The sequence below is a fragment of the Muntiacus reevesi genome, chromosome 11, assembly GCF_963930625.1.
Source record: "Muntiacus reevesi chromosome 11, mMunRee1.1, whole genome shotgun sequence".
Taxonomy (NCBI): domain Eukaryota; kingdom Metazoa; phylum Chordata; class Mammalia; order Artiodactyla; family Cervidae; genus Muntiacus; species Muntiacus reevesi.
In genome coordinates, this window is record NC_089259.1 from 2,248,907 (window position 1) to 2,271,893 (window position 22,987).

The 22,987-nt window shown below is 35.9% G+C and overlaps 1 protein-coding gene and 1 non-coding gene across 6 annotated transcripts in view; both read left to right on the plus strand.

The window, feature by feature from the left end:
• The window catches only part of DIAPH3 (diaphanous related formin 3), a 530,180-nt gene that overhangs the window by 331,899 nt on the left and 175,294 nt on the right, over window positions 1-22,987 (plus strand). For all 5 annotated transcript variants that reach the window (XM_065901830.1, XM_065901832.1, XM_065901833.1 and 2 more), the window contains one exon: window positions 1,449-1,614. In XM_065901830.1, coding sequence (XP_065757902.1) covers window positions 1,449-1,614 — 166 coding nt within the window. The remainder of the gene's footprint in view (window positions 1-1,448; window positions 1,615-22,987) is intronic.
• On the plus strand, window positions 16,796-16,930 carry LOC136144541 (small nucleolar RNA SNORA70). Its single transcript, XR_010658570.1, has one exon. It is a non-coding gene; the product is annotated as a small nucleolar RNA SNORA70 (small nucleolar RNA).

A 22,987-nucleotide genomic window follows, 5' to 3' on the forward strand; every position in this document is an offset into this window, starting at 1 on the left:
TCTGTATAACTTCAAATTAGTCATATATATATATATATATATATATATATATATATATGCCCTCATGTCAGACTTGTGAGACTTCTTACCTTTCCTACCACAGTTTAAGAGTGATGACAGAAGAGTGAAACTACTCGTCGGCACCCATACAGTTGCAGACTATTTGACTTAATACAACAGCTAGAGAAAGGGCAGACAGTCACAGGGGATCAGCCCCCGAGATGTGGCATGTGTGAGTGAGTGAAGTGGCTCAGTCGTGTCCCACTCTTTGCGACCCCATGGACTGTAGCCCACCAGGCTTCTCCATCCATGAGATTTTCCAGGCAGGAATACTGGAGTGGTTGCCCTTTCCTTCTCCAGGGGATCTTCCCGACTCAGGGATTGAACACCGGTCTCCCACATTGCAGGCAGACACTTTCCCGCCTGAGCCACCAGGGAAGCACGGACAAAGCACTGCCAGGGGATTGAACTAGAAGGACAAACAGAACTTCACTGAACAGAGTACAGTGAGCGGCAAGTGCTGTGTACTCAGTGGGACGAGTGATCACTCTTAGTTGCAGAGGTTAGAGTAGGGGGCTTCATGGAAGAGGAAGAATTGAACTAAGCTTAGAATGATAGGTTTGGACAAGCAAAGGCAGAAAATGATTCCTCTTTTACATGGGAGTTAAGGCTATGTAAATAATCCATGTGGATATAGTCTTATTTGAGACATAAAGTCTAGTTTATAGACTGAATAAATGAACCACCATTGATTTCTGAACTTGGCAGGTAAATAAAGGGATGCTTACTGCACATTACAAATGAATCAGCATAAGTTCCATGTAATGATAATTTCTGAATGCATTTCAAATGTGATTTCTATTTACATAAATTCACTTCACCTGCAGTATTTCACAAATGTGGATGTTTCACAACACAGTATATGGAGATACATGTATGTATTATTATAGCTGCTTATGATTTTGTGATTTTAGTATATAAAATCTTTTGTTCATCCAAGGATTAAAAATGATACTAGATATAAATGCACTGATATTTAGCACTATTAGCACCACTAGTACTATTATGATCTAGATTTTTAGCAAGTATAAGGAAACATTTGAATATCATTGAAACTACTGAGCTATAATTTTAAATCATATTATGACATCTGATAAGATAGGCAAATTAGAAGAAAAATATCCTTTAACCCAATTGTAAAAGCAAAATGTTAAATATATAAATATTTAACTTTTCTGATTGTTTTTCCACTGTTAATTAGGAATCACACTGAAGATTTCATCACTGTGCAGTATGGATTGAATTGTAAAAATGGTTAACTATTAGAGCTAGTTTTGGCATTTTGGAGATGTGTAATAATGGCTAACAATTAAAACATATGACTTAAGGATTTTTTTTTTCCCTAAAACATTTCTTTGTAAATTTCTGAGTACCTTAACTGTAATATACAGCTTTGTTATCAGTGCAAAAGAACAATATGAGAAACTTTCAAAATTACATGAAAACATGGACAAGTTATACCAGAATATAATGGCATACTATGCCATCGACGTGAAGAAGGTTTCCATAGAAGACTTCTTGACTGATTTGAATAACTTCAGAACCATGTTTATGGTATGTTAAAAATCTTAATTTGTTTTTTAAAAGTATTTATATTACTTCATTTACTGTTTAGTAATTCATTCTGCTCCTGTTGTCTGTAGTAAAACTTATCTTTTCTGATGTTGAAAGTTAGCTTTAAAATTTTTAGATTTTTAAATCTATTGAAAAATGTGTGTTTTGTTCTCTTTTGGACCTTCCCAACATTAAGTTGTAATCAGAAATTTTGATTGAAAAAGTGACAAATTCTGAAGTTTTTCATAAAGAATCCCCTCCTGGCTGATTACAAAGCACTTTTGTAATAAGTTTTTGGCTCTGAATTTGTTTCTTTATGCTTAAGATCAATTTTTATTTTTGTGGTATAATTTCACCAAATTCTATACAGTTTTTATGAAGCTTTTTTTCCCTTTTCTTTTCTTAATGCATTGTACAATAAGCTACCTGTGATTTGCCTTTGAATGGATTTTACGTTCCTAGGGTTTCCTTTAGATGCTTTAATAGGGAGGTCAGGTCTCTGATGTGGAATCCTTTCATTTAGGCATTAAAAAGATCTTTTGAAAAGTATTAGCTGATTAAATGGGGGAAAAAACCCACACACGTATTAAAGTGAGAAAGCATTGTTGTCTCCCTAGGGAAACTGGTGATACATTTTCATTTCTACAATGAAAAATTACACTGTTCGTAATAGATGGGTGAGTCACTTTTGTGTTTCAGCAAATGTTTATGGGGATTAAAAACTTTTGAGGTGTAAAGAAAAAAAAGGTTGAATTTAAAGAAGGTTGAATTTATTTTTAATTTTAGGAAAGCTTTATTGCTGAATTTATTGGACTTAGTTATAATTACCTGGTTATGACTAGATAGCCTTTCAATAAAAAGTCAATATTTTAAATGAAAATTGGTTCACAAGTCTAGTTTATTTCCTCCATAAATTCACAGTGTTTTTCAAAATTATTTTTTCACTAGCAGAAACAACTTTGACTATTAGATATACTTATTATGTGTTTATTTGTATGATATACTGCATAATATGCTACTTTAATTTTTATGTTTTATGAGTCAACATGGTTTAGTAGGAATAGCAAAGGCTTTGCAGTTTGAGAGAACAGGGTTTGGATTCCACACTAATTATATGACTATAAATACTTTTAACATTTTTGAGCCTCAGTTTCCATAATTGTAAAAGGGAATGTTAATTCTTTTCTCATGGTAGTATTTAAATTCTAAATGAGATAAGTATTAAGTATCACAGCTCTTGGTACATGGTAGTTGCTTAATAAATTATTATGCCATGAAGGGTTAACTCAGTAGACTTGAGATACTCAGACCCTTTCAAAGAAATTGCTGGTCCTTGACTGGCTCTGGGGAGAGCAATTATAAACTCCTGGAATATCCTGTCCAGTAAAGCAGTTTTTGTATACCCGGACCTGGGGCCAAGCTGGATAGTTACGCAAAAATGTGATTTATTGTGAACACTTGTTTTGGGGGTCTATATTCTGGTCTGCATGACTGACCTCCTCAATAACTCCTGGTATAAAGGCTTGGATGAACTTTCCTTCTTGGCAGTACATCATATCACATGTATTGTGACATGTTGCTGGAATAATGAAACTCTCCTGGGAGAAGACAGCTGTGATTTTACTTTTTTACTGTATCTTTTCCCTGTAAGAAAGTGTCACAGCGAGTGTAACAACATTTCTGAGTTCTATGGCTCCTTCCAACAAATTATCAAACCCAAGGGTGGTCTTGAGGATCCATGACACAATTATGCATAAAATTATAAAATAATAATACCCATCAGATACAGAATATTTTCTATGAACAAAATATTTTTCCAAATGCCTTACATGTATCAGCCAGTCTTCATGATAACTCTGCATTCTTTTGCTGTTTCTATTCCCCACTTTGGGCAAATGTAGAAAGAGACCAAGTCCATATTGTATGGTTTTGAATCACATCTAATTTCACATCTGCCTTAGATCTGGTAGGATATCTGTGGGTAACTTAGCATCCTTAGTAGGTGGTGGGCAGAGGGAAAAGTGTTTTAGTGGAGAAAGGTTCAAAGTGGAGGGTGATAAAGTGAGAGCTATACTTGGTTTCAGAGTTCACATGGTTCCTGGCAGTAGCTGCTACCACACACTTCCTACATACACAGACATGCACACACGCACTCATATTCACATTGTACTAAATTAAAATTGTTATAGCTAAGTATAAGATACTTTATTTGAATAAATAATCTGGAGAGGGAATTTTCTTTAGAATAAAAAAAAGCATAAAGAAGACTATAAGGGAAGAACAATTTTGCAGGCAAATTTTTTCTTCTTTCTTTATGGTTATAGTCCTTGAATTTTAGACATTGTGTCCCTTTTTTTTTTTTTTAATTGAGAGAAAAGTGCTATACAGTAGACATTTAGAAAGACCACAGTGTCAAGACTGATAGAAATTACTGCCACATAAATGTCTGTTTGTCAGTGTCTTCTGATCTCTTAGGTTGCTGTTTAATTCCATACGATTCAACTTCAGAAACTATGCTAATTTCAGTGAGTTAGTATGAAAATATTAGGGATAGATGTGGAACTTTCATATGTTGAAGGTTCTTCTGGAAAATCACATGAATACAATAGACTTCTAGGCTGCTTCCATTTCCTAGCTGTTGTACAAACTGCTGCAGTGAACACTGGGGTATTGAAGTACCTGTGTCTCCTTCAGATGTGGTTTTCTCAGAGTACATGCCCAGTAGTGGGATTGCTGGGTCATGCTCCTTGTTTTTTAAGGAATATACATATTGTTCTCCATAGTGGCTGTATCAATTTACATTCTCACCAACAGTGCAAGAGGGTTCCCTTTTCTCCATATCCTTTCCCGCATTTACCGTTTATCGATTTTTTTAATGATGGCCATTCTGACTAGTGTGAGGTGATACCTCATTGTAACTTTAATTTTCATGTCTCTAATAATAAGCAATGTATAATGTTCACTTTAAATTAGAGGTCTATTAATGCAAACCCTTGTGGTGAGGTGAGGGTTAAGGGGAGGTGTGGAGAGCCCGTACCTCTCTGTAATGTATTTTTATTACCTGTAGGACTCATGTGGGGAATAAAGTTCAAATTGGAGGCACTAGTTGGAAATGCTTGACCTCACACTGTAGGCTGAGGAAATTGGTGGCCCATCAGGCATTAGACTTCTCCAAAATTTGTGCCTTGAGTCATGTACTGTTCCATAACAGTTTTTTGCTTTCCACTTTTGTCTGGTTTTAAACTCATTGTTATATGCCATTACCAATGGATCTGTTCTGAGTAGGGATAAAATGCTTCTCCAGGATGAACTGATGGATTTTTGTTGGATCATAAAAGAGCCCTCTTGTCCGCCTTTATTTTATCCAACAGCTGTAGCATGCTTGTGTTTGTTGTTAGAGGTTAGTTTCTTTCATTGGTCACTGTGACTTTGAAGAATATGTTTGTCCTGGTCCCACTTCCCACTCATCTTCACATTACAGAATTTTGTTCAAACTGCTTTTACATCCTTAGGCTCGAATTACATGGTTTCCTCTCCAACACTCTCACCTCTTATACTGATAATGCTTACGTTCTTTATCATTGAAAGGTCCTTTGCTACTTTCTTTCTTTAACCAGAGTTAGTAGCACACTGAAACAACACTCAACTCCTTGAGCAAATTTCACCTTACATCTCATTTATATTGCTAAACATTGCATCTTTGAGAGATACTTCTAAGTGCTTTTACTTCTTAGAATTCCTTTGTTATTTGTCTTCTTAAAAATAACATGTTTAAAAACAAAGTTTCTGATAAATTTTATTTTGAAGAATATATCATTTTTCTGTTTTAATTAGACATATCTAACTACGTAGATATTCCCCAACAAACATTCTCTTCCATCAGGAAACTTCAACAAGCCTCTTATCCTTGTCCATCAGACAACAGACAGAAAGAAAACCACACTTTACAGAAAACTAACCAAACTGATCACATGGACCACAGCCTTGTCTAACTCAATGAAACTAAAGCCATGCCTTGTAGGGCCACCCAAGATGGACAGGTCATGGTGGAGAGTTCTGACAAAACGTGGTCCACTGGAGAAGGGAATGCAAGCCACTTCAGCATTCTTGCCTGGAGAACCCCATGAACAGTATGAAAACGCAAAAAAATAGGACACTGAAAGTTGAACTCCCCAGGTCGGTAGGTGCTCAATAAGCTACTGGAGAAAAATGGAGAAATAGATACAGAAAGGATGAAGAGATGGAGCCAAACCAAAAACAACACCCAGGTGTGGATATGACTGGTGATGGAAGCAAGGTCTGATGCTGTAAAGCAAAATTGCTGAGGAACCTGGAGTGTCAGGTCCATGAATCAAGGCAAACTGGAAGTGGGCAAACAGGAGAGGGCAAGAGTGAACATCGACGTTCTGGGAATCAGAGAACTATAATGGACCAGAATGGTGAATATAATTCAGGTGACCATTACATCAACTGTTGTAGGCAAGAATCCCTTAGAAGAAATGGAGTAGCCCTCATAGTGAACAAAACAGTCTGAAATACAGTACTTGGGTGCAGTCTCAAAAATGACAGAATGATCTGTTTGTATACAAGGCAAACCATTCAATAAACAGTAATCCAAGTTTATGCACCAACCACTAATGCCAAAGAAGCTGAAGTCGAATAGTTCTATGATGACCTCCTAGAACTAACACCAAAAAAGATGTCCTTTTCATCACAGGGGACTGGAATGCAAAAGTCAAGAGATACCTGGAGTAACAGGCAATTTTGGCCTTTGAGTACAAAAGGAAGTATTAACAGAGATTTGCCAAGACAACACACTGGTCATAGCAAACACACTTCTCCAGCAACACAAGAGATGACTCTACATGTGGACATCATCAGATGGTCGATACTGAATCCAGATTGATTATATTTTTTCAGCAGAAGATGGAGAAGCTCTATACAGTCAGCAAAAACAAGAACAGGAGCTGACTGTGGCTCAGATCATGAACTCCTTATTGCAAAATTCAGACTTAAATTGAAGAAAGCAGGGAAAACCACTATTCCATTCAGATATGACCAAATCAATTCCCTTATGGAAGTGACAAATAGATTCAAGGCAGTAGGTCTGATAGAGTGCCTGAAGAACTATGGATGGTGGTTTGTGACATTGTACAGGAGGCGATGATTAAAACCATCCCCAAGAATAAAGAAATGCAAAAAGGCAAAATGGTTGTCTGAGGAGGCCTAACAAATAGCTGAGAAAAGAAGAGGAGCTGAAGGCAAAGGGGAAAAGGAAAGTTACTCCCATTTGAATGCAGAGTTCCAAAGAATAGCAAAGTAGAGATATGAAAGCCTTCCTCAGTGATCAATGCAAAGTATTAGAGGACAACAATGGAATGGGAAAGTCTGGAGATCTCTTCAAGAAAATTCAAGATATCAAGGGAACATTTCATGCAAAGATGGGCACAATAAAGGACAGAAATGGTATGAACCTAACAGAAGCAAAAGATAGTAAGAGGTGGCAAGAATACACAGAAGAACTCTACAAAAAAGATCTTCATGACCCAGATAACCATGATGGTTTGACCACTCAGCTAGAGCCAGACATCCTGAGTGTGAAGTCAAGTGGTCCTTAGGAAGCATCACTACAAACAAAGCTAATGGCGGTGATGGAATTCCAGCTGAGCTATTTCAAATCCTAAAAGATGATGCCATGAAAGTGCTGCATTCAATATGCCAGCAAATTTGGAAAACTCAGCAGTGGCTGCACTGGAACAGGACAGTTTTCATCCCAATCTCAAAGAAAGGCAATGCCAAAGAATGCTCAAACTACCTTACAATTGCACTCATCTCACATATTAGCAAAGTAATGCTGAACATTTTCTAAGCTAGGCTTCAACAGTACGTGAACCGAGAACTTTCAGATGTTAAAGCTGGAGTTAGAAAAGGCAGAGGAAGCAGAGATCAAATTGCCAACATGGGTTGGATCACAGAAAAAGCAAGAGAATTCCAGGGAAACATCTACTAACTTCTTTATTGACTATGCTAAAGCCTTTGACTGTGTGGATCAAAACAAGCTGCGGAAAATTCTTTAAGTGGTGGGAATACTAGACCACCTTACCTGCCTCCTGAGAAATCTGTATGCAGGTCAAGAAGCAACAGTTAGAACCAGACGTGGAACAACAGACTGCTTCCAAATTGGAAAAGGAGTACGTCAAGAATGTATGTTGTTGCCTTGCTTATTTAACTTATATGCAGAGTACATTCTGCAAAATGCCAGACTGGAGGAAGCACAAGCTGGAATCTAGATTGCCAGGAGAAATATCAATAACCTGAGATATGCAGATGACACCAGCCTTATGGCAGAAAGCGAAGAGGAACTGAAAAGCCTCTTGATGAAAGTGAAAGAGGAGAGTAAAAAGCTGGCTTAAAACTCAGCATTCACAAAACTAAGATGGTGGCATCCAGTCCCATCACTTTTTGGCCAGGAGTTGGGGAAACAATGGAAACAGTGACAGACTTTATTTTTTTGGACTCCAAAATCACTGCAGATGGTGACTGCAACCATTAAATTAAAGGACACTTTCTCCTTGGAAGAAAAGCTGTGACAAACCTAGGCAGCCTGTTTAAAAGCAGAGACATTACTTTGCCAACAAAGGTCTGTCTAGTCAAAGCTATGGTTTTTCCAGTAGTCATGTATGGATGTGCGAATTGGACCATAAAGAAAGCTGAGTGCCGAAGAATTGATGGTTTTGAACTCTGGTGTTGAAGAAGACTCTTTAGATCCTTTGGACTGCAAGGAGATCCAACCAATGCATCCTAAAGGAAATCAGTCCTGAATATTCATTCGAAGGACTGATGCTGAGTCTCCAGTACTTTGGCCACCTGATGCAAAAAGCTGACTCATTGGAAAAGACCCTGATTCTGGGAAAGATTGAAGGCAGGAGGAGAAGGGGATGACAGAGAATGAGATGGTTGGATAGCATTACCGATATGCTGGACATGAGTTTTAGTAAGCTCTGGGAGTTGGTGATGGATGGGGAGGCCTGGAGTGCTGCAGTCCATGGGGACGCAAGAGTTTGACATGACTGAGTGACTGAACTCAACTGAATTATGTAGACCTTTTAAGTTTACCATATTATATATTCATGTATAGAACTGATGTGACTGCACTTAAAGAAGTCAGCCTTTTGGTTCAGATAGCTTTTATCCTGGTCACATGCACCTTCTTTTTTGGAATGTTGATGTACTGGGAAAAATCATTAGACATCCTGCTTTATAAATAAGTTCCAAGACTGTATATATCTGGACACTTCAGTTTAGGGTTAGGGTTTTGAGGTCAGCAGAAAGCAATCCCTGCCTTTTAAAGGGATTACTGTTGGATACACAAAAGTTGGAGGAGCATTGTCATTTTCTTGTGTGTGTGTGTGCATTGGGTTTTGATATATGTGCTGAACATTCCAATTATTATTTTCTAGTTCATAAAGTCCAGTTTGTTTCTCCCTAATTTTTGTTTCCCACAGATATACTCCCATATGAATTATGTGTGATTACAATCAAAGAAAAAGAATTCCTTTTGGTTTCTTCACGTTTTAAGTGATTGCTGAATTCTCCCTGTGATAAGCCTCAGCTTTTGTTTGTTTTTAATAGTGATGTTTAGCTCTCCTTGTCACTACTGAGGAGACAGCAGGGAGACAGTCCTGGCTGGGAATGCAGGCTCTGTCTTTCGAGTGACTTGGGTAATGTGACTTTGGCAGTTACTTAACTTACTGAGCCCCACCAGCTCCCTGTTAATAACAGCTTTTACAGTTTGAAGATTAGATGACATAATGTTCATTTACCCTCAAAATAAGTCAGTTCTCTACAGAGAATACAAGTAATTTTCAACTTTTCCGTTTCATTATAGTAAGATCGATAGTTTAAGTACTTTATCTCTTTTATTTTATGCTTCCTTATATAATACTTTGAAATAAATAGCTACCTATTTTCAATCAATAGTTCTGTCTTTAAATTATGTCTACAATTTTGTAAAAGTTATGTTTCATCTAGTTAAAGATTTATCTTTTATGTTTGCAGACTTTAGGTTGAATTTTGTTTCGTGTGATTGAAAGATAATGTGTAGTAAGCAAATATAAAATCAGTTGTAACTCATTTTGTCTTGCTGCTTTGGTCGATTAAATATAACTTATCTTTCCAGTGAATACTAAGACTAAAGTAGTGATATGCTAAACAAAAATGAAATCATCCAATGAGAAGATATTTTTAGTGTAAAATTTTAGTATATAGGACAGCTAGAATAAATCTTATTTTGCCAAATCATTTAAATTACCCCAAATTGATTTTTGTCATCTCTAAGTATCATTTCATGGGTTTGGGTGGACTCCGGGAGTTGGTGATGGACAGGGAGGCCTGGTGTGCTGCGGTTCATGGGGTCGCAAAGAGTCAGACATGACTGAGTGACTGATCTGAACTGAACTGAAGTATCATTTCTGATGATTACTGTATAGACCAAGTAGGTGACCAGCAGGAACTCCAAGGGCACTAAGCATTTTCTATGTGTTCCTGAAATCTTGAAGATGAAATATTGTAGTTTATCAGAGAGAAGAAAATCATGTTAAGTTCCTGGGATTGGTTGTTGAGCCAGCTTATGTATTTCTAATAGGAAGTGTCTTCTATCCTGATTTTGGTGGGGATACAATTTGAAAATTACCTTCACTGGAACTGTTGTTATTCCGAGATCATACTTAGAAGTATAAAGCTCCAAACCTAGAACAAAGTAAATATTCTGTTGGATCTTCTTTTATTCTTATCCTTTAGTATCTGTTTATTTAAAGAATTAGGTCAATTCCAGGTGCTAAATATTTGGGTTTGCAACTTGAAAATGAATACTGATAGGTTCTTCTAATCTTTTTCTCGATTACACCTAGATTAATTGGATTAATTTTTCTCTTTACCTAAAAGATTTTTTTTTATTGTGCATTGCTCAGCGGGATAATAAATGCATTTGACTGACAGGTTCTGTATGAATAAATTACTGGTGATTTGTATTAATGTATCTCTTACATTTTAAATATTTTGTTTACTGAAATATCTCACAAAGTAAAGACTAGAGAATTTTTTTATATAATGTAACCGCATTTATTTCAGAGTATATTCTAATATCAAACAGCAAAGTACAACAATGCAAAACTGATTGCTTTTGCACCAGCCTAATATTTTGTATTGGAGTATAGCCGATTAACAGTGTGGTCGTAGTTTCAAGTAAGAACAAAGGAACTCAGCCATACCTATACATGAGTCCCTTCTCCCACCAGCTCCCCCCCCCCCCCCCATTCCAGGCTGGCAGTAACACTGAACAGAGCTCCATGTGCTATACAGTAGGTGCTTGTTGTTTACCCGTTATGAATGTACTGTGCACGTGACCTTCCCAGACCTCTTAACTCTCCCTCTCCCCTGACAGCCATAAGTTCCTTTTCTACATCTGTGTGTCTCTTTTGTAAGTAAGTTCATTTATATCATTTCTGATTCCACATATGGGATATCATATGACATTTTTCCTTCTCCTTCTCACTTACTTTGTGCCACTGTCTAGGTCCATCCATGTTTCTGCAAGTGGCATTATTTCATTCTTTTTAAGGGCTTAGTAATATTCCTTTTTGTATATGTACTGCATCTTCTTTATCTAGAAAGACTAGATTATTTTAATACAGTAAATAGAATGACAATTGATAATGGAGAAAAAAGAACTCAACTAAATAGCTAATGCATCATAATAAGTATATTAACTCATGTAATTGAAAAGATATCACATAACTGCTGCTGCTGCTGCTAAGTCGCTTCAGTCGTGTCCGACCCTGTGTGACCCCATAGACGACAGTCCATCAGGCTCCCCTGTCCCTGGGATTCTCCAGGCAAGAATAAATACTGGAGTGGGTTGCCATTTCCTTCACATAACTAGTATACCACAAATGAAAGTGAATAAAATGGCATATTCTTTGTACATTAATTATACTGGTCTTCCATGTTCTGAGCAAAGAGAGAGAAGGAAGGAAAAAAGCACTTGACTTAAAGCTACTTTTTATGTTATGTTTAAACATTACCAGGTTTACATGAAAGTTGCTGGGTTCTGACTGGATGATTTCCTTGAAGAACTGATTAGCAATAGTTTGGGGGAAAAAAGGTTGTCCTGTCAACAGGCCTGTCTCTAAGCACTCTTCCTCATGGTTGCTGTCTTGTGTCTAGTCGTGCCTTTATTTAGCCTTATAACTGTGATATGAAAAGAATATACTTATAGTATATCACTTCCAAATACAAGGAAAGAAAACATGTTTAATGGAAAAACAAGTCCTACTTTGGGAGAATCTTAATTATGAATATTTCATACTTTATTTATTTATTAAATACGTTGTTGAATTGTTTGAAAAATCTCATTTATTTGAAAATTTTAGAAAGTGCTTGAAGGAATTGCAAACAAACTCATAGCAGGAATTTGAAAGGCCAGTAACATTAAGTCCTAATGAGTTAATATGTAATTTGGTGTTTCATTTGAGACTGACTTTACAATAAAGAGCGACTTGAAGCTAAAACTATTTAATCATAAGCACAAATGCATCCTTTGGGACATTCTCAAAGGATAGTTTTTTGTTTTCATAAGTTTCACAGGTCATGGAGAGTTCAACTAATAACACCTTGCTGTGAATGTTAAGATGATGAAATTTTGGTGCCAGGATATCATGCTTCCCAGTTCTCGTTGATAGCATTTTTAAATTGGATTTGGTAATACCAGAGGACATAACTTGATTAATTTTTACTGTCATTCTAGATGCCTTTCTAAAGCATCTACCTTGTAATTATTGCAAATAAAGGTTTCTAAGAATAAACTTGTTTTTCATGAAGTAGTTATAATCTATTTAGTTAAAAAATAATTTTGATGGAAAGCTAATTCCAAGATCACATACCTTTTATATCCTTAGAGGCTTTTTTAACTGGTATTAATTATCTAATTTTTTTCTTTCATGTTCCATATAAGTAGGAGTACAGGAATGCATTTTAAGGTAGTCGTGAAGAATTTCTAGGAAGCAGTCATGGCATATAGCTGAGCATTGCCTCCTCTTAAGGTTAAGTAAAGTCCTAACAAGCATTTAGTGGGAATGTGCTGGACTCTTCTATGATTGTTTACTTTGGGAAAATTAGCCTGTGTCTTCATAGTCCTAATACCCATCTCTCTGAAAAGCATGCAGATTTAAATTCAGTTTGTCTTATCTTATTTTAGGGACTTGAGACAAAATTGAACACTTAGGCAAGAAGAAAAGATTTTTGAGTTAAGTAAAAACTGTACTAAGAAATCCCTGGCTTACCTAGCTTAAATATCCATTAATGTTGAAAAGACTATAACTCTGAACAAGAAGATATTTACCACTTTTTTAAATTTAGTAAAATTGCCATGAATTTTCTGTTATAAAAATATACAAGAAATTATCTTGTGTTGAACAGTGTTGAGGTGGGCAGATTAAACTATTTAAATAGGCAGCAATCAAACAGAGAAATAAAATCAGAAAGTCAGGCTCTGTGCAAGTCTACTTGTGTACTCAAATTTTATATTTTAGTACAATTTTATCTTATAAGTAAGACATATGTTTGTCAAGTAAAGACCTATTTGGAATATACACTGTTTCTTAGACTTTTCTGGGACAGGGTGATAGGCACATTGATTTTTTAAAATTTACACAGGAAACTCAAACCGGAGCTCTGTGACAATCTAGAGGGGTGGACTGAAGTGAGATGTGGGAGGGAGGTTCAAAACGGAGGGCACATATGTATATCTATGGCTGATTATGTTGATATAAGGTAGAAACCAACGCAATATTGTAAAGCAATTACTCTCCACCTAAAAATAAATTTTAAAAATTTTACTTTGGGGGAAAAAGAAAGCAATTATTAATTGTATCATCAGGCAATGATTTAAGTTAATTTATCAAAAATACCAAATTTCAAGTGAGGAATTTTTTGAGAAAGCACAGAAAGCTAAACTCTTCCAAGGGAAAAAAAATCTCATAAAGTATGTTAGAGTATTAAAAACAATGTGAGTGTCTGTGTGTGTATGTTGGGCACTTCTGTAAGCCTCTTACATGTATTAATTCATTTAATTATTACAGTATGCCCATAAAATATATGTATAAGTGAAATTCATATATATAAGAATTAAATCTTTAGTGGTAAATAGCTAGACTTGAGGTCAGGAATATATCTAACTTCCATGTTTATTTCACCTCTTTATTTTCCCTGCCAAGTAATCCAACTGTGTTGTATGCATGCTTTAATGGTACTTCCTGTCAACTCCATGTCCAATCATATTCCAACATCTCTGGACGGAAGGAATTTATAATTCTCATAAGATCTGTGAAAACTGGCATTAGCCCATTTTCCTGATAGAAACATATAAACGATGTAAGCTGGAAAGTGGCTCTTCCTTGATTTGTTGCTGGATAAGTGATTGTGTATTTGAGGTATTTGGTTAATGATATAGTAATAATGAATATAATTTTATAAGTTTGTAATAATATAATATTACTAGTAATAGGAATAGACACTAACATTTATGTAAGGGCTACTGTGTGTCAGGCACTTCTGTGAGCCATTTCATGTATTAATTTATGTAATTCTTACAACATCCCCATAAAGTAAATATTATTTTGCCTATTTTACTGAAGAGGAAACTGAGATCCAAGTCATGCAGCTATTTAGTACCAGGTGGAGTTTCAAACAAAAACAGTATGACTTAAGATTTCTTCCTTCTAACCAGTATGCTCTCTATAGTATACAGTAATAAGCTCAGATTTTTAAAAATAATTTCTGAAAGCAGTGAAATGTCACACTTATTGTATTTTTAAAGACATTGTTTCTATTCAGCAAATGTTTTTGGGTGCCTGCCTAGGACTCATTTTATATGGGTATGCGGTGTTAAGTTGTTTACTTTTAGATTCTAAAACATAATGTTTAAGGTACGGAGAGGAGTGTGTAAAGAACTGCCACATTAAAGTAAAGTATTTAAGAAGTTGAGATCTATGTGTTGGTCAGCCTTCTGTAAGAATTCATCTTTAAGGACTTTGCTTTTCACAGTATGATAATAGGGATTCTTAAAGGTTCATCTCACCACAGTCCAACAAAGCATTCTAAACCATGGGTGTATCATGTGAAAGTAAGGGAAATCTCTGAGAGTAAAAAGAATTAAGGAGAAAAGAGAAGTGCTGAAACTTACACGTTGAGCATAGATACACAAAGGGGAAAGCCAAGATTAAGATCAGGCTAAATGCAGGGTAAGTACACCAAATAAGAACTATACACAAAGACCAGGACAAAAGGAAATTAAACTTATACAGGTTACACATGATACCTGGTTATTTATAGAAGCAAATTAAAAGTTCTGTGCTGGAGGCAGTTATGATTTAGATCCTCAAGATTCTCACAAATTAAGTTAAATCAAATAAGAGCACTTAATCACAGTCAACAATCACACAAAGAAACAAGGGGTTGTGTGGCGAAATGGTCCTGAAAGAACCCTGAGACTCTACATATTGAACTGCAATTTGTGAAAGGTTTAAGGAAGTAGTGGATGAAATTAAAGAGAGAAACTGAAGATTACCAAAGAGAGTTTAAGAAAATGAAGTATGATGGTTGAAATTAAACATGCATTAAACAGCAAACACATTTCACATACTATCATGTTTATGCTCAAACATCCTTCAACCTAGGCTTCAATAGTACATGAACTGAGAAGTTCCATATGTACAAGCTGGATTTAGAAAAGGCAGAGGAACCAAAGATCAAATTGCAAACATCGGGTGGATCATAGAAAAAGCAAGAGGGTTCCAGAGATACATCTACTTCTGCTTCATTGACTGCGCTAAAGCCTTTGACTGTGTGGATCACCACAAACTGTGGAAAGTTCTTAAAAAGATGGGAATACCAGACCACCTTAGCTGCCTCCTGAGAACTCTGTATGCAGAGTTCTCAAGAAACGACAGTTAGAACCAGACATGGTGTTCCACACTGGGAAAGGAGTACGTCAAGGCTGTATGTTGTCACCCTGCTTATTTAACTTGTATGCAGAGTACATCATGAGAAATGCCAGGCTGGATGAAGCGCAGTCTGGAATCAAGATTGCTGGAAGAAATAGCAATAACCTCAGATATGCAGATGACACCACCCTAATGGCAGAAAGCAAAGAGGAACTGAAGAGCCTCTTGATGAAGGTGAAATAGGAGAGTGAAAAAGTTGGCTTAAAACCCAACATTCACAAAACTTAAGATCATGGCATCCCATCCCATCACTTCATGGCAAATAGATGGGGAAACAATGAAAACTGTAGCAAACGTTCTTTTCTTGGGCTCCAAAATCATTGTGGACGATGACTACAGTCACTGTCCACCTTAATATTCACTGGAAGTCAACCTGAATATTCATTAGTGATCAACCCTGAAAATTCATTGAAAGTACTGATGCTGAAGCTGAAGCTCCAGTAGTTTGGCCACCTGATGCCGAGAGCTGACTCACTGGAAAAGACCCTGGTGCTGGGAAAGACTGAGGGCAAGAGGAGAAAGAGTTGACAGAGGATGAGATGGCTGGATGGCATCACCGACTCAATGGACATGACTTTGAGCGATGTCCAAGAAATAGTGAAGGACAGAGAAGCCTAGTGGGCTGCAGTCCATGGGGTTGCAAAGAGTTAGATACAACTGAGTGACTGACCAACACCAACAAAACAGCAAACTATAATCTGCTGAAGAAAGAAATGCTGAATTAGACACTAGCTCTAAGGAAATTGTCCAGAATGCAATCCAGGGAGAGACTAAGATTAGCAGTGTTAAGAAACAGTTAAGAAACGTGGAAGACAGGGTGTTGAAGGCTTTCACCCTGTACAGTGAAATATCTCAAATAGATAGACTCAAAGGAATGAATGAAAGGCAACATTCAAAATGATGGCTGTAAGTTTTCACGATCAAGTATCTGCACAATAGGAAGCACAATCTATACCAAGCCAGATGAATAAAAAGAAATTCACTTGAAGAAAATATTGTAGTGAAAGTTTAGAACACTAAAAGACAAGATCTTCAATGCAGAGAGAAAGAAAAGACATGATTGTTGTGCCTCAGTAATTAAATGCAAATAACTTTCTGTTAGCAAAAATGGGAATGAATATTTGCAGCCAATTAAGCCGACTGTGCTCTTTTCCCCATGGGGGCCCAGTGTGCAATGGCTGCAAACAGCAGCCTCCTTGGTAGTGTATGCAACCTGTTGCCTGTACAGGTAGCCCTAAGGGACCTTGGAGACAACTCTTCCTAGTGGGCATTCATGACTGGCCTGCTGTTTCTCAATCTAGACTCCAGAGAGGTATGCGCGGTGCCTTTGGAAAGCCCCAGGGCACAGTGGCCAGGGTCCACATTGGCCAGGTCATAATGTCCATCCGCACCAAGCTGCAGAACAAGGAGCATGTGATTGGAGCCCTCCGCCGGGCCAAGTTCAAGTTCCCTGGCCGTCAGAAGATCCACATCTCCAAGAAGTGGGGATTTATCAAGTTTAATGCGGATAATTTGAGAACAGAATTAGTCGCAGAAAAGCGACTCATCCCGGACGGCTGTGGGGTCAAATACATCCCTAATCGTGGTCCCCTGGACAAATGGCGGGCCCTGCACTCATGAGCATCAGCTCTGTTCCCTCCTTAATCACGCTCACCAATAAATGCTATTTCCTGTCAAAAAAAAAAAAAAAAAAAAAAAAAAAAAAAAAAAAAAAAAATGGGAATGAATAGACACAGATATTTTCAAGTGTTGAGAAAAAAAGTTCTTTTAAAATGGGATATTCCGCATAAGCTCTTTATAGAACAAGGAAAAAATTAAACTAATTACAGGTTAACTAATAATAAAGGCGTTTCCTGCAAATATCCCTTTGTTAAAAGACCTTCTAGAGCAGAGATTGGTAGAGTTTCTGATGATCAGATAGTAAATACATGCAGATCATAGAGTCTCTGTTGCAACTCCACAGCTCTGCTATAGCTTGCAAAAACAGCCATGGGCAGTAGATAAATGGATGCATGTGGCTATGTTCCAATAAGCCTGTATTCATAAAAATATGTAACTGACCCAAGATTTGTAGTTTGCTCACCCCTGCTCTGAAGGATACATTTCTAGAAGCACAGTTTACTTTTTAAGGAGAAAATTGAGAGACAAGAGGGCATACCTACCATGAAACTAAATGTATAGCAATGGAGTGTACAGTAAAACAATGTGTAGTTCCTTTTGCAGAGAATGGGGTAGAGCTTAACTACTGGACAAATTGTTTAGTAAATTGAAAGAGATATTGTTTGGAGTTCAGATATTTATATTCTCTGTATTGTTCAAAGAGGAAGAAGGGAGCTCAAAATATCAGTTAACTTGAAACTTTGTTAATTTGTGTAATAAAATTACAAGTATAGCCAGTAAAAAAAAAAGTGTAAATTCCAAACTGGAAGAGGAAGAATAGATCAAGAAAGATATATGAAGTAAAACAAACACTCCAAAATGTCTAAAAGGAGCATAGATAAAGCAGGACAAATAGAAAAAATAGTGTAAGATATAAAAAACATAAAATAGACTTAAGGGAATACTACTTTATGACGATAAAAGGCTTAATTCACCAGAATGATACAGTTCAAAAACTTGCATGTGCATTATAACATAGTACCAAGGCAGACATGTAAAATATGATAGACTTGACAGATACAGCATTATTTTGGACAACAACAAAGTTCTCTAACTTACAGATGCTGCTGCTGCTAGGTTGCTTCAGTCGTGTCTGACTCTGTGCAACCCCATAGACTTACAGATGACATATACTAGAGATCTGAAATGTGTGCATGCTGAGTCATTTTAGTTTGGTCTCACTCTCTCTGACCCTATGGACTACAGCCAACTAGGCTCCTCTGTCCATGGGATTCTCCAGCAAGAATACTGAAGTGGGTTGCCATTTCCTTCTCCAAGAGATTTGAAATAAATTTTAATAAATTTTTAAATTTCAGCTTTGTTCATTGACCACAATAATATGAAATGTGAAATAAAATATAAAAGGGTGATGTTTTAAAACCACTTAGAAAAAAAGTCTAAAACCATATGAAGTAGCTCATTCATGTATCAAGGAAGGAATCATAGAAAAAAATAGACCAGAACAGTATTTAAAATAAATCAGAATTTGTGGGGCACAGAAATAGTGGTATAAAGAAATTTGTATCCTAGTCTTTGTATTAAATGGAGAGAGTAACATGGAAACTTACATTACCATATGTAAAATAGATAGCCAATGGGAATTTATTGTGTGTCTCGGGAAACTCAAACAGGGACTTCGTATCAACCTAGAGGGGTGGGGTGGGGAGGAGGTTCAAAAGGGAGGGGATATGTGTATACCTATGGCTGATTGTTTTTGAGGTTTGACAGAAAACATTATTCTGTGAAGAAATTATCCTGCAATTAAAAAATAAGTAAATTAAAAAAATAAAATATCAGAAAGGCAAAGTTAATAAACTAAGCATCTGACTTGAGAAATTTATAAACAATTATGCGGTCCAGAAAAAAAACAGAAGGAAATGAAGGGAGAAAGAAGACTTTATAGAGAATTTTTAAAAACCAAAATGTGGTTATTTTGGAAAGAAGTTAAACTTCTGAAGAGATTGATTAAAGAAAAAAAAAAAGTATTGAGAATATAAGAAGAAATATAATTCTAAATATAAAAGATACTAAAAAGAGAAAGCATAGTATAAGAAATTTGCAGGCCAGATTGGAAAGATTGATGAGATAGATAAGTTCATAAGGAGAAGATTTTGTTTGAAACTGACTTTAAAAGAAATTGAAACCTTGAATACGTCTATAAATAATTTAATGACTTCAAATCTGCCAAAAAATTAAATACTTGTCCTAGAAAATTTTATAGTGAGGCTTCTCAATTTTTAAATGATTATTCTAAACTAATAGAGTGTAAAAAAAATTATGACTAAATGTTCAAAAGGATAAATTCTCCATGTCCAAGTTGAGTTTATCTCAGAAATGGAAGTGTGTGTTGTGTTAGAATATTCACATCACTACATTAATAGTTTCAATACATCGAGAAAACACTTGATAAAATCCAACTCTCTTTCACTTTTTAAAACAAAGAAAATAAACTAGTTGAAACCTCTATCCCTCAATGTGAAATAAAGGACCCTCTTCACCTAATAATGGAAATTTAACTCTTAGCTAATACAGTACAGTACTCAAGAATGAAAAATATAAAAACTGAAAAAGAAGAAGCTAATTACTTCTTATGTCATCTATGAATAATTCAAAAAGGAACCTACAGGAAAATTGTTAAAAATAGTTTATCAATGAAATATATAGAATGAAGTACATTTTATACATTAGTTACAAAATATTAGAAATCATACTTTTTTAGAAAAACATCACTTATAATGTAATAATAATGGCAACAAAGAGAAGACACAGATAACAAAAGATGCCCAAGACCTAAATGGTGTAAATTCTAAGTTTTTTTCAGTAGACTTTAAAAACACAGTAGCTCAGTTGGTAAAGAATCCGCTTGCAATGCAGGAGACCACAGTTTGATTTTTGTACCGGGAATATCTATTGGGGAAGGGATCGGCTACCCACTCCAGTATTCTCGGGCTTCCCTTGTGGCTCAGCTGGTAAAGAATCTGCCTGCAGTGTGGGAGACCTGGGTTCGATCCCTGGGTTGGGAAGATCCCCTGAAGAAGTGAAAGGCTACCCACTCCAGTATTCTGGCCTGGAGAATTCCATGGACTGTATAGTCCATAGGGCCACAAAGAGTCAGACATGACTGAGTGACTTTCACCTTCACAGTCTTAAAAGACAACACTGAATGGAGAGCCATATCATGTTCATAAGTGGAGAGATTAGGTACTAATATAAAGATATCAATTCTGTGTTAATCTACAGAATCAGTAGTTCTGTTCAAAATCATAAGAAGCATTTTCAACAACTTTAATAAGTCTATTTTGAACTGTAGATGACAATGCAAGAGCCTGAGATTAGTGAAGTCATTTCTAAAGAAGAAGAAAAACATCTTTTGTTATCTGTATCTTCTCTTTGTTATCATTTATTATTCCATTATAAATGATGTCTTTCTAAAAAATTACAATTTCCAATATTTCGTAACTAGTGTATACAATGTAGTTCATTCTATATATTCCATTGATAAAGTCTCTTTAATAATTTTTCTTTAGGTTCCTTTTTGAATTATTCATAGATAACATAAGAAGCAATTAGCTGCTTCTTTTCCAGCTTTTCCATTTTTCATTCTTGAGTAGTGTATTAGCTGAGTTAAATTTCCACTATTAGGTGAAGGGGGCTCACCTTAATACACTAGAATAATTAAGACACTGGGTAGCACTACTGGTAAACAACCTGCCTGCCTTTGCAGGAGACATAAGAGACGTGGGTTTGATTCTGTGTCAGCAAGATCCTGTGGAGGAGGGCGTGGAGACCCACTCCAGTATTTATGCCTGGAGAATCCCATGCTCAGGGGAGCCTGGCAGGCTACAGTCCTCAGCGTCACAAAGAGTTGGACATGCTGAAGCAACTTAGCACACACACATGCATGGTATTGCTGCAGACATGGATACAATGATCAAATGGATTGAAACAGCTCCAAAACAGCAACACTTACAATCCAGATGAGTGGCTTTGTAAGTCAGTGATGGAAAGGATAGGCTATTTGTGGAATCATTATGGTTCAACTCATTTTTCATGTGAAAAAATTAAATTAGAATCCTACCTCATTTTACTCACAAATGTGTTCACAAATGTTGATCCTATAACATAGGTGCTGAAATATGAACAACATCACTTTCAGGAGAAAACATGGAAGAATGTTGTTGTCTTTCATGTACAGAAGGATTTCTTAAATAATGTATTAAAGGTATCAACAATAAAGGTTGATAAAGAGGTTTTTGGCTATAAACCAAAAGTGGTTTTTGGCTACTATATAAATTTGAGAACTTCTGTTTACAAAAAGGCAACATAAATAATGTATAATGATATATAAAATCCAGTATATTACATGCTGGATATTTATGCTTTAAAAAGCATAAAGTTAAAAAATATAGTATCCAGAATATTTAAAGAGCTGCAAATCATTAAGAAAATGATAATGTAATGAAACAATGGATAAGAGATACGAAGAGGCTTTTCATTAGAATAGGAAATGCGAATGTTTTGTAAATGGGTGAGAAAATGCTTGAATTAGTAACCATAGATGTACAGGTTAAAAACATGGTATAATAGTATTATATACCTGCTGTATAGGTAAAAGACTGCTGGCAGTATTAGTGAGTGTGTTAGCTATGGTTATATATTGGGGGTTATATATATATATGTATGTATATGTATATATATGTTATATATATATATGGTTATATATATGGGGGTGTACATTGGCTCAGTCACTTTGAAAGCATTTTGACCTCCTTTAGTAGAAAGACTGAAGATGAACCTCTTCTTTTGTTCATCAGTTGTGCTCCTATCCTAGAAAGCAGTGAATTTCAAACTGTTTTGTCCTCACCCACAATGGAACCTAAAACTCTTATATTTATGTTTTTTTAGAACGGAGACAAACAATACTTATCCTCACTCCTTATGTTCTAAAATGTTACGTTCTATAATGAAGGAGTGTGCTCTCACTTAAAGAGTATGTGTCAGCAGTTTCTAAACAAATCTAAGAACCAATGAGACCTGCCATTTACAAAAAAAATAAATAAAGCTGTTACATATATACACAGGGAAATGTACAAGAATGTTTGTAACTGCATGATTCATCGTAGCTCAAAATTGGAAACAACCCAAATCCCACTGATAGGAGAGTAAACAATAATACCCAATTTAATTTTAAAAACAGTGACGAGGAAGCACAATTTATACATAAACATATAGATGAATCTTAGAAATATAATGTTGAGTGAAGAAAACAAATCATAGTAGTTTACAATAAAGGATAAAGCAAATATCAAAAAAACAAAACAAAAAAATGATATAGTAGGCACATCTTATAGAGGATAAGTGCCTGACTTCTAAATTTTACGTTCCTACACATACGCACATCCGTTTAATTTTACTGGCTTTGGGTTATTTTGGTTTCTCTGAGGGAATATATGTTGTATAATGCTGTAATGTATGTTTAAACTACTTGTGGCAAAGTTCTTGTTATTGCATTTAGTTATGAAGAGAGCATAACTTATAGGAAAACAGTTGTGAACTACTGTATTTTATTTTCTTCCAGAATACACATACATGCACCCATACATGTGCGTACATGCATGTGTGTGTGTGTAGTCTCTTAGTCGTGTCCATCTTTT